General features: G+C 31.2%; 2 protein-coding genes across 4 annotated transcripts in view; both read left to right on the top strand.

The window, feature by feature from the left end:
* Positions 1-25: 25 nt before the first annotated feature.
* Positions 26-1334, top strand: LOC107362422 (transcription elongation factor B polypeptide 3). The gene has a single exon (XM_015929493.3). The coding sequence runs from the start codon at positions 360-362 to the stop codon at positions 1257-1259; it is 900 nt and encodes a 299-aa protein (XP_015784979.1). The 5' UTR covers positions 26-359; the 3' UTR covers positions 1260-1334.
* A 497-nt stretch (positions 1335-1831) lies between these two features.
* Positions 1832-12834, top strand: part of Pgant9 (polypeptide N-acetylgalactosaminyltransferase 9) — a 48505-nt gene continuing 37502 nt past the window's right edge. Inside the window, exons 1-2 of one of the 3 annotated variants that reach the window (XM_025160876.2) lie at positions 1832-2373; positions 2605-2729. The gene's annotated coding sequence lies outside the window, so the exon portion shown is untranslated. Of the gene's footprint in view, positions 2374-2444; positions 2730-12834 lie in introns of all 3 variants that reach the window. The other 2 variants (XM_025160875.2, XM_025160874.2) reach the window with 2 other exon arrangements.

The following is a 12834-nucleotide window of genomic DNA, read 5'->3' as shown; positions in this document are numbered from 1 at the left end:
TGTTATTTGCACGTAAATTTAGTGAGAATAGACTTTGTGTTTACAATTGATTAAACTCAAACGTTTTAGTGTTCTGATTAATTTACTTGATTCTGAATCAACTTTAAATTTTATTTATGTTAATTCTTGTTTATTATCTTATTACATTTTTAATTTAATTACAATTTCTTGGTAAACTCATCTATTGATAAATTTTACAATCCAACAGACGGAGCTGAAATCAGGATACAATCTACTACAAGGGTTGCTACTCAGGTGTCACTACTGTTTATGAAACAGCAGATTATTTTTGTGTGTGTTTCAATAATTCCGTTTTATTTAGGTTTTGATTTATTGTTGTTAATAATTATTTAGTCCCAATGAATAATTCTAGTAGTAAACAGAAATCCTCTAAATCATCTAAAGAGGATTCTGGTAGTAAAAAACGAAAAGGTGAACATCACTCTGAGAAAAGTAAGAGCAAAAAATCTATTGCTGCAACACCAGAAAAACTGAAACCTCAACCACCACCTCCACCTCAAATTCAACCCTGTTATACTTCTCCGTCATCATCAACAATCTCTTCAGCTTATAACAATACTGTTGTCAACAATCAATTTAAACCTAAATCTGGACTCGCTCTTTACGCGTCTAAAGCCAAGACTCGGTCTAAAGTGTATTCGGGTACAGTTCGTAATGCAACATATGACAATGTGCCCAAGCTGGAAAAGTTATGCCTCCAGGTTTTAATGGACAATTATACAAATATTACTTATCTTGGTGATGCTCCTTATTGGTTAATTAAACCAGTCCTTGAAAAGTGTACATCTAATCAATTATTTATTTTGGAAGATTACAATCCAAGGTTAACTGAAGATGATGATGAACTTTGGAAATGGCATTGTGAGAAAGAATTTCGAGATTATAAAAGACAAGAGGATGAAACCTGGAGAGATTTATTTATACGCGCTGAACAAGAACGAAAACGTAAATTGGAACGCATTACTCGCAGTATTGACATGAAGGAGAAGTCAAGAGGACCAGTTCGAAAGACCCAGTTAGCTTTTACAGACACAGTTCCTAAGCCTCCTCGTAACATTAAAAAGATACAAGACAAAAAGGCAGCCGGCTTTGTCAAAGTCACCGCCTCATCAAGTATGTCCAGCTCATCAAGCTCCCCATCTAGTTCTAATGCTGCGGCCGCTGCTGGAAAAAAGACCAAAGGTTTACTCATGAAGAATGCTCTTAAAATGATGCAAACCATACGAAGACAATATTAGGACTATTTTTTAAATGAAAAGATTTGTAAGTTCATTGTTAATGGTAGTAAAGATGTTCTTATATCATTGCATAAACCTTTTATGCCATCATTCAACAAATCATGTCCATATTGTAAACTCTGATTAGCTCCATCTATTAGAATAATTAAGACGAGCAATTTATTGTGATAATAAGAAAGGGTGAGTAATTTAAATAAAAATTGCGATGAAAATTATTTAAAAGTTCAATTGCAAAAGTGAACAAAGAAGACCTAAAATGGCTCTTAGATACTGAACAAAAAAGAGTGTAAACAAAAAGTCTATTCCCACTACTTTTAGGTACAAATAACATATTGGGTTTATTTTGCCAGCTTAAAAATTAGAAAACAAAAATTTTATTTCTTCTCCTACGATTTTTATCCCAATAATCTGGTAATTGTTTCACTGCTGCTTCAACCTTATCCGGCTCTCTGATGATGGATTAGGTAAACATATTATTGACTGAGAAGCGGTTAAAAAGGTAAGGGAGCCATGATGAAGAGTCTGAGTCGATTCCGCTGAATTCAGGATTTTACCCAACAGTAACTCATTTCACTGCCAGTGTTGAATAAGCATGGTTGAGAGTTACCAACAACAGTTGTTTATTTCGTTTGTTTTTCGCCCAATTACATTCAACCTTAACAATTTATCCGTTAATTATGTTTCCCATTCAAGATGACAATCTTCAAATAAACCAGTTAAAACCACGAAGTAACGTATTAACCAGATTAACTCGACTTCCATAGCTTTTTAGGTAATCCAACTAAACATTGTAAACTTTTTTCCTTCAACATCAGTACCAAACCATTTATCGCCATCAGAGATCAACAAATTGTGAATCCATTAATGATTTGAAATTTAAATTATCGTTAATATACATTAAATTGCCTAACTTCCAGTTTAAGCCAATCTTACATTGTCTTCAGTGTTTTTCCCGTCATTTTTGGTATGATTAATTTTATGTGTGTGTGTGTTTCAATTGTGTTATACATTTTAATCAGCCAACCATTAATCATGATTGACCAGTCAACAATTAACGCTATTGCTGGTTGAAATCACCAGTCAAAATAAATCACGCCAAGGCTCAAGTTGAAAGGTAAGGCTTCCAAGTTTACTTCAAATGGTTAAATTGTAATCGTTTAAAATGATCAATGTTTGACCTAATAGCTCTTGGGTCAGATTTAGGTTCAAAACCGGTTGACAAAAGGGTCCACAGTTTTACCAGTTTTAATGAGAAATTATTTCAACCCAATTGTAATAGAAACCATTTGAAGTAAAGCCTTTCCTAGCAAAGCCTTGACATATCTCTTGACTAACTGTTAACTAGGAATCAAGGATCACCATTAAGTTTCCATAATCGGCACTAATTTGAATCATCAATTTACTAAATCAACCTCAACTAATTGTTGCACCGATTCAACAACCAACTTGAGCTTCCACAAAAATACAAAGGTAAGAGCTGCTCATTTTCAACCCAAACCAAATGAATCTCAGCTTTAAGTTAATGGTTGATGATAATTTACATGGAATCTAAAATTTAATTACAACAGTTGATTGAACATTAACAAATTAAATGATTATTGAATGTCAAGAATCAAATTTTCCCATTCCTTAATAGGGAATAATGAAACCTAAACATTGAGCAGAAAAGCAATTGCTTAAACATTATTGATATTTTGATATCAATAACAATTGTTTTTGAAAATGGTTTGGATACGATTAGATATAAATGTATTCATCAATGAGTTTTATTGATACGTTATTGAATAATGAAGGAACTAACAATTATTGAATCAAAGGGCAATTTATTGCCAACTCAGCTGATCAACTCGATAACATCAACATTACCACCTTTAAGTTTTCATCAGCAACTTCAACATTAATTGATCATTAAACTTGTACTTCTAAACATCAACCTTTATGTCTAATTAATCTACAGCCGAGATAAAGTCTAATGAATAACTAAAAATTAGCAACAAAGTCTAGACTCTGAAATTAACTAACATAAAAAATAATGAATGTTCAAGGGTGAGACCAAAAGAGATATTATCTGTTGCTATTTCAAGCTCATAATGGTTCACAAGCATAATAAAGTAATTCCGATGTGAATTTAATTTTCGAATGGTTTCTAATGGAAATTTGTATGTAATTTTCAGGTCATGATGTAGCCATAGTCATGCCTGATGATGTTTGGTGGTTAAAATGGTAAAATCTGTTTGCAAGGCTGGAAAGAAGAAGAAATGGCGATAAAAATCAATTTAATTTTACCCATTTACAGATTTATCAACATGTTGAACTCATTGAAAGTATAAACATGTTAGAGATCAAATTACAAGTCGAAGAGATTAATAAATTTCATTTGATGAAAAATTGAGCTTTAATTTGGAAAACATTTCAACATTTGAGATCCAGTAATCACAAAACCCAAATATTGAAGATTTGAGTGTTGTAAAAACGCAAAACGCGTTGTCCCATGAAACAGTCGATTTATATTCCATTGTTGCACTGATACTTCCACCATTGCCTCTTCGTGTTCCAGTTACTGTAGTTGTATTCAGCTTACATCAGGTTCTAACTTTATTAAACAGCACGATTCTCTTAAATGGAGGCCTTACCAACTTGACATTTTCAACTTGGGCATCAAACATCGCCTTTATAACTAAATGACTTGATTGCTGGGCCTATCAGTCTAAAGTAATTTGTTGACAGCTAATTATTAATAGAATTTAAAAATGTTTATACTTTTGAATAGCTTCGGACACGAAGTAAACTCTCGAATTGATGCCTCGAATCTATTCCATAGCTTGTTCAGCGTTTCAGTCAAGTGGAGCATAAACTTCACATGGTTGGCCACAATTTGGATTCACAACTAGATTTAGGTTGTCAGAAAGAAAACTTTCATTACAGTCTTTGGTTCGGTTTCTTGGTTGTCGCCTGTATTCACAATTAATAGCATTTTTTGTTTTCTTAAGAAGACTTAATTCACACGGAAACCCAAAAAGCATTTACATTGTACTTTGGATGAATCAAGTTAATTCATCAAGAAATAATGCTTTTAAATTTCGTTAAATTTTGTCTCAAAATGCAATCCCAAATCAACGAAACTGATGTCAAAGCTCAATCATTGAAATATATTTCATTATTATATGTTTTAATATTTATAAGATTTAGAAGCAGCTTATTGCATTTACTTTGCTAAATTAATCTTTCCACTAAAAGCTGCTTGGCGAAATCAAGTTACATGAAATTAATTGAATAAAATTTTCATTTAAATTGTACAAAAAGATCGTTAAACTTGTTTGATTGCAAATGAATGTGATTCAAATAAATGATACAATCTTGCAAATTACTCGAGATTTGTGTTCAATAGAAATACGTAGGCGACTGCTGTGATCGTAACCAGAACGAGTCTTGAATAAAATTAACCCTCAAAATAGACATTCACTCTTCAATACCAATTGAATAGTTTAACCTTATTTACATTGAAACATTTGTTGAAATAATTTGAAAATATCAATATCCAACAAAAACATTGACACATCTTCAGTTTTCCAGTTAATATTCAACTGATTAAACCATAAAACATATTTATATTTTCCGGCAATTTTGCCAATCGATCATGAAAAGAAGCCTCATTTTGGTTGAAACAGGCAACTCGGAATAATATTTATCAATATTTTTACCAATTGTATTGCTCTTATTGAAACACCTCAAGGCAAATCCCACTTGATACACTTTCGCTACAATAATATCATTTGCATTCTCATCATTCAATATTGACTATAATACTTACAATATTCAATGAAAAACAGAATGAAAAAAAACTGAATAATAATAAAGACTGAATTTATTGAAAAACTAAGCCCAAGAACAAGTAAAGATAATTTACATGGAAAATGGAAATGAAAGTTGAGAATTCATTGTTTATCAATTATTCAATTATTTTCCTCTTGAAAGCACACTCGATGCAAAATTGAATAAGTTAATTTAAACAGATTAAACTCTTGTCTTATCGATATTCAAATGACTGGGAGTAAATTTTTATTCCAAATTTCAATGCAATTCTCATCAACAAGATTCTCTTCAATATTTACTTTACTCATCAGCATTTGTTTTTCAAGGAAAAAGGTTACCATAAACATGCTCATGATGCAGGTAAAAAAGTTGAATTGCTTGAGGCTGAAGGTGAAGTTGCAAGTTTACAGGAAATTGCACTTAAGATTAAAACGATTCCCTGTAAACAAATTATATGATAACTTATTCAATTCACTGGTGAACATGATGAAGGTTCATCTTGATTTACATCTTTATATTTCTCTTTCTCTCTCAATCATTTAATTTACTAATCAATTGTTTACTCAACTTGTAAATTGATTCACTGAAAATCATGTTGATCTTTATCTGATCTTTTCTCACTGGATTCTTGTTTATTTATGGATATTTTTACTTGGCCCAAAATGAGTATTCATTTTTACTCCATTTAATCTGATTGAAATGAAATATGATGATAAATTGGTAATCATTAATTCCATTGCATTATATTGATTGGATTGTTGTTCGTGTTCCTTTGGATCAATCTTTGGCCATTTTTACTCTTTAACCATTGAGAAGGGACTTTTGCCTCACGAAACTTGTCCGAAACTTTCACTTTAATTAAAGGATAATTAGCTTTAATTAAAAAGTAAAGATTAATCAATAAATTGATTTGGTTGATTAACCATGAAATTAAGTGTCCAACTTGATTCACTTTGCTTCACTTTAAATGTAAAGATGAAAATCTTTTTATAGTTGGAAACAATTTACCTTTTACTTTCATACAATTGTAACACCAATTGATGGTAAACAATTAAATTAACCAATCAGTTTAATTAATGTTTTACGTTCAACTTGAATACGTTTGATGGAAATCGCGAGTTGAATGAATCGCAAGCAAAAAATGATGAAAAAACGTTTTGTTTTTACTCGAATCAAATGAACGTTTAAATTGTAAAGTTGTCTTCTTTTGCCAGGTTTAATGATTTACTAATTTGATGTGTCAACTTGGTTGGCTTGAGGAATCGACATTTTGCATTATTATTGATTAAGATGAGTTGTATTGGTATTGATGATGGAAATGGTTTACTTTGATGATTAAAGTTAATTTCGGTTGGATAAACATTTTCTGTTTAACTAATTCAGTTGTTTTGACACAAGTTTTCAAAAGCTTTCCAAAACTCTCACCAAATTGACTGAAATCGGGTTACAATCATTATCGTGATTCAAGAAATCAAGTTAAAGGTCAAACAAGCAATTCTTAACAATGCGGTTACTTTATTGGATCAGGCTAGAAATCACAATCAGTTTGAGTTCCAATTAGTGTCCAATAAGTAAGAAAAACTCAGAGGCAAAGTTTAGTCAACTAAACTGTAGTAGCTTGACAAAATTGTAGTTTCATCAGTTTATTTTGCATTATTATTCCCAGCATCAGAAATCGATAAGACAATAGTAAACCCTCTTCTGATCATACATTTTCATACTTTTATTTCAAATGCTATCAATGGTTCCAAACAAGAATAGCCAAACTTGTAATGACTTTACAAAACTCAAACTATTAAACTGTAAACATTTAACTTTAAACTATTGATTGATTTAACCTAATAACGAGATGTTAACCAAATAACAAATGTTTTTACATTCAATTTTATAAACAATCTAGTCTAGAAACTAATAAGTGACAGCTTATAATGAGCTTGATAATCGAAATGAAACTCAACACAACCAGAATAAATACGAGAATTGGTCATTAGAATTGTAAAGAATCATAAAACAAGGTAAAGGAGCTTTCTGCAAACAAGAGCATTCAAAAGCGATTCTAAGCGATCGAGGAACATATTTTATCAATCGTTGATATAACAACTCAACATTTGCTAAGTTTATGTCGTCCAAGTTTTCAACACTTCATGGCCAGACTACGAAGGTAAACACTTATGCCAAACACTTAACCATTGTCAAGAAACCCTGTTAAATGTCAATAGTTAGATTCGTCTTTGACATGAGATTGAATGAAAGTACAAATAGCTCTTCGATCTTCTTCATTTACGAAGGGAATCCAAATTCACCAATTGATGTTAAACGACAACATCGTTAATTGAGTATCAGAGACTTAAGTGAAAATATTGAAGACCAAGGAAAGATGTTTTCCGATGAAACAAAAAGTTTGATTTGAATCAATAGTAATAGACATTTCAAGTAACTTTAAACTTAAATTTGATGGATTGGTAAAGCTGTATGCGAATCGTTTAGCATTATTATTACAAGAGATTTGCTATTATAAACTTGGAAGAGTTTGAAGGATAAAATTGATTCGATTTCAGCATTGCCAGAAATGTAATAAATTCAGTCTTTTTGATGTTCTACCTTTAATCATTACCATCCTTAACATTATCCTTTGCTTCTTATTCTTCCCTTCTTCACTATCCAGCTAACCATTTCAACTATTGATCGATTCTCGTCGATTTAATCATTCCGTCTTGACCTCATTCCAGTACAAAAGTCTGGACAAGCCTTTTCCATCTTCTCTAATCTTCCTAATCTTTACTCTCGCCGTCCCTTTGATGATCACATTTGCATCTTGGTGAACAAAAAAGTCAAATGAAACTTTAAGATTATCCTGTAAAGTCAAATTGGTGATCAATAAAGCAAGCTTGTTCAGAAATAACATTATTTCATTTGAAAGCCAATTACAAAGCTAAAAATAGTTGAACAATAAAGTTGAGTTTCATTTGAATACAAACAAATTGTGACAATAAAGCCTCAATAGTCTCAATTGAAACTTACGGTTAAACGCAAAATGCAAACAAAACAAGCATCAAACTGTAAATGAGACAAAAATGTTCAAGAGACAAAAGTATCATGTAATCAATCACATCGAATGATTAAAATACACAAAAAAGTAACATTCAAGTAGCAATTTCGGGTCCACTAATGCATAATATGCATTAACAACACAAATTGTAACCAATCATCTTAATCAGCTTTTGTCTTTTCTTTACGAATGGTTACCATTTATGTAAATAATGGCAATTGAACAACTTGAATGTGACAATGAATCCAATGAACACTGTTAATAATGACCAATATTTAAACAGCAAATGAACCAAAATTCAACTGAATAATGAAACTTTCGTCGATTAGTTTCCATTCTTTTCATCATTAACTTTGAAAGAACAATGATAATGACTGTGAAAATTCGAGAGTTTGAACCGGAACCAGACAATTGACAAGAGTAAATTGAATGGTGAAATGATTGTGAAGAGCAAAAGGAAATTTGAAGTAAAACGAAAAAGCAGAGAACAGAGAAGAAAAAAATGACCAAAAATGTAAACTTTTAAAGACTTGATGGACCCATTGATTGGTAGGGAAACAATTAGATTTGACCAATTGAATGGAGCAAGATGAAGTACAAGATTGAAAATTGATTGTTGATGATCAGTTCTAATGACTATTCTTGACCAACAAAGCCATTTCAATGTTCATATGAATACACAAAAGACGGCGAAAAGTTGAAAGAGGCAAAAATGAGGAAAAAGACAAAAGACGAAAAAAAAGATGAAGAAGGAAAAGAAGAAGAAGAAAAAAAGATAAAAGTCAATGTAATTTATTGAGTAGCCATCAACTATGGACACTTCAATGATTCTGTGGCCATTTAACCTTGTACAGGGTGTAAGGCAATCCAACAATGGCCAACAAGAGAAATGAAGAGAAGAGAAAAAAAGACTTTTATGTATCGATCTTAATGTCCTAAGCAATCTCAATTCGATTATGACGATACTTATTTGTTTCATGTTATCTTTCACTCCCAGCATTAACTCCCAGCCTTGTGATTCTCAGTTTGCCAATTGATGAAAAGAAGGCAGAAAAAAATGATTCTCACAATTGGTCATCTTGTGAACAGTTTTGTCTTTTACTAGCTGGTTAACCCCAAAAGGCATTTACCTTATTTATTTATCATCCAAATGACGACCAACATGGAATGATATTTATGCTAAAATGAAGATTCTGTTACCTTCATTTTTTTACCTCATAACAGTTATCATTTATTCATGTTATTACACTTGACCAAAGCTTGTAACCTTTTTTGACTTTACAAACATTCTTAATCAACTGTCCATCAGAATTTTCAGTTCAACCTTTTCTTATCTGTTAACGGATACTTTGCTTGTTGCTTTCAATTTCAATTGCTTTTCACAGGAAGAAAAGCATATCTCACTTGAAAAGCATTTTCAATCATTTTTCTGTTCCATCATGAACATCATCAAGATGATTGGTCTTCTTTTTTTGGTCACTCTTCTAATGACTTTTGTTTATCTTGTTTTGGTTCTCTATTTTTTTATCGCATTTCCAAATAGATCAATCAAGTTCATGTTGTAAGGAAAAGGAAATGTGATGATATAAAAAAAAGAGAGCAAAGACAAGAGAAAACCTTTTTCTCGCTGAATTTATCATGAAAAACCAGCTGATTTTGTCTTTCCTTTATTCTGGTTATCATAGATGAAACTTTTTTTTCTCCTCCATTCGTCCAACAATTTATCATTGAATAAATTTCATTGACCAAGGTAATCACCAAGTCTACCAATCTTGGTTTACTCTGGTTTTGACATAATTTGAATAAATTATACTAAATCATTGTAAACATAAAAACTGCCCATTTTCAATATTGAAAAACTCTTCATGAATCTTAAAAGCGAAAACTCAGAAAAGCAATAATTTCCAAATTTATGTCATTTGCTCACTTCAAGTATTCGAGAACAGCGATTTTTTCCTTCAACTCAGTCAAGACCAGTAGCATCAGTTCAGTCTAGTTGATGACCAAGTGCAGAAAATAGCCGAACAAAATTTTTACTACAAAATTTTCGATAGCTGACCATCTAAAGGTCGAGAAGCCAGTTAATATTTCCTGTGCATATTTTATCTGCTATCAATAATTCATTGAACCAAGTGCAGAAATTGATTGTGAATTCAGTTGAATTTTACAAATGATCGCGAACACTGACTTTCTGTCGTCATAATTTTTGGTTAACTTTTTCGCAAAAACTCTAATTCTCAAAGAATTTTCAGTCTGAACGAAATTTTCAAGTTGTCATTGGTATTCGTGTTCAGCATTTTGCTATTATTTGTCCTCATAAATTGATAATTTTTATATGCCAACACATGAAACTCTGGAAGTGAATAAAATTGATGTGAGAAAAAATTGCAATCACTTTGACCTTTCATAAAACAGAGTCAAATTGTCACTAAATTGTTAGTTTTTTTTCTCGTCGCTTTTCTTTTAATCATCACATTAACCATGTTTATGATCATCTTTTTTTCTCTTCTCTGATTCTGATTGATTACATTTCATTTAGCTGGTCAAGGGTGAATTGAAAGGGACCCAAAAATTGTTGAAATGGGAAAGTAAACAAGGAAAGCTCGCAATATGAAAGGGAAAAGCAATTGATTGATGTATTGGCTTAAATCTGTAGATTGATATTGGCTGTTAAATCGGTTGAGCAAACCCATCAAACCATTGGATTAACAAGTTAAAATAAATTGCTATGTTCAACCACAATAACCCAATGGACTTTTTATGCTCCTCAACGATTCTAATGGCTTTTCTTCTTCCTGCTTATTCATTTCAGAACTTTTCTCTTAATCATTTCCATCATCGGTTGATCACCAGATCAACTTATCCAACTTATCATCTCTTCACTCCCAGGATGGGATTTGATCGAAATGACAAATTCCAAAGAGAAACTCAATTTTAAAGATTACCAATCATTTGTATATTCAATTGTCAATTGAATAGAAAATGAAAAAAAATGTTGAATGAGAAAAACATTTTCTGGTTCAATTTTGCAGACTGTTGAACATGATTGTCATGATAATTAGTTTTGGTTCAAATTTCCGTTGTAACCTAATTATTCAGTCAATTATTGTGAAGAAAAGCTTTTTAAGGTTGAACAAGAAAACAGTTGAAATGTAAGTTGTTTGATTAAGAAACAGTTGACAAATGGGAACAAAAATTCAACGATTACCATGGAAAGGTAAACAGCGAGAAAATCAATTAATTAGAAATGTAATTTCAATCAAAAGTATAATTAGTTTTGCAGTTAAAAATTGATTAAAAGACAAAAATAACTTTACCTGTTTCAGCCACACTGAAACATCATGACTTTCCATGAATCAGTAAAAAAATCAATAACATTTTGTTTGAAGAAGAGCCTGGAAAAGATGAAAACATTGAAAATCATGAGAATGATGAGAATCACATGGAAATTATGAAAAGTTTCAAATGTCACAATTGTTTTACAGTTGAAAATGTGTTCGACAAAAGTCATTAATGATTTCATGTCTTCTCATTGAAATTGAATTATCACAGTTTAATCGATTGCTAAAATTCCCTGACTATTGGAATGAAAAAAAAGAATAACTTTTTCAGGGATTTTTCCCTCCCAGACTGATTCTCATCTCTTTATATCTAATATAAATATATATTTATTGGTTCGACTATTGTTAACTAAACATTCCTATTTCCTCTGAGAATGATTATAATCATCTTTGCCATGATCATCATCATGATCATCATCATTATTATCATCATCTTATTGCCCATTTATTTCATTGTGAGATACGGAAAATGGAAGAAACGAAAAGAAAAATTCATAATTCTAACTGAAAGTGGAACAAGACTTTGGATTTGGCAACTATAATAATGAGTTTCATGATAACTTATCGAGTCATCATGATAACATTTGAAAAATTATTCTCATTAATTTTCAATCAAAGAACTTTTTTTTTTCTTCTTCTTCTCCTTACCTCAAAGTTTAAATTTTGATTGCCATTTGAGTTTCAACTTGTTCTTTCAGTTTCTTTTGTTTATTGATTAGTTTCACTCTTTACCCTGTTTGGGTTTCAAGAATGGACCATCAAATTATTATTGCATCAATTGATTATTTTGTGTAAAAGAATTTCTTAGGATATTCTTTTTTTTCTCTCCATGCTGATGCAGGAAAGTTTTGATAGTTTTTTTTTCTTTCGTTGTTCATGGAAACTGGGATAATGATGAGTATGAAGATGAGCAATTTGATGATGAAAAGGAAATAAATGATATTCTCATTATCATTTCAAGTTGAAATGAAATTTGTCTAAATCGATTCAACATTTCATGGCATTTCATTATTTTTTAGCCTCATATTTTGGTACCAATTTTCAGCTTTGTTTCCTTTACTTCGAATGGGAACAACTTTTTTTTCTTCTTCTCTTTTTCTTCTTGTTCCATGTGATTCTTTTTCCTGTTCCTTCTTCCACTTGATCATCTGAAAATGGTGGAAATGAATGATGAATTCTGATTTAAGCTCCATTCTTCGAGAAGAAAATTTTCTATTTTTTTCTCTCTTTCTTTACCAAAGTTCTGTACGTTATCAGTAATATTTCTTGTTCTTTTTTTCTGCTATTTCTTCACCTCTTGTTGTTCTCAATCTGGATGACATGAAAGGAACCGATTCAGAGGAAATTGGATACACACTTGATAACATTGGCA

Source organism: Tetranychus urticae, chromosome 1, assembly GCF_039701765.1.
Source record: "Tetranychus urticae isolate SD_2017Ah chromosome 1, NJAU_TeUrti_SD_1.0, whole genome shotgun sequence".
Taxonomy (NCBI): Eukaryota; Metazoa; Arthropoda; class Arachnida; order Trombidiformes; family Tetranychidae; genus Tetranychus; species Tetranychus urticae.
Note: the sequence above shows the minus strand (reverse complement) of the source record. Positions and strands in the feature narration are given on the sequence as shown.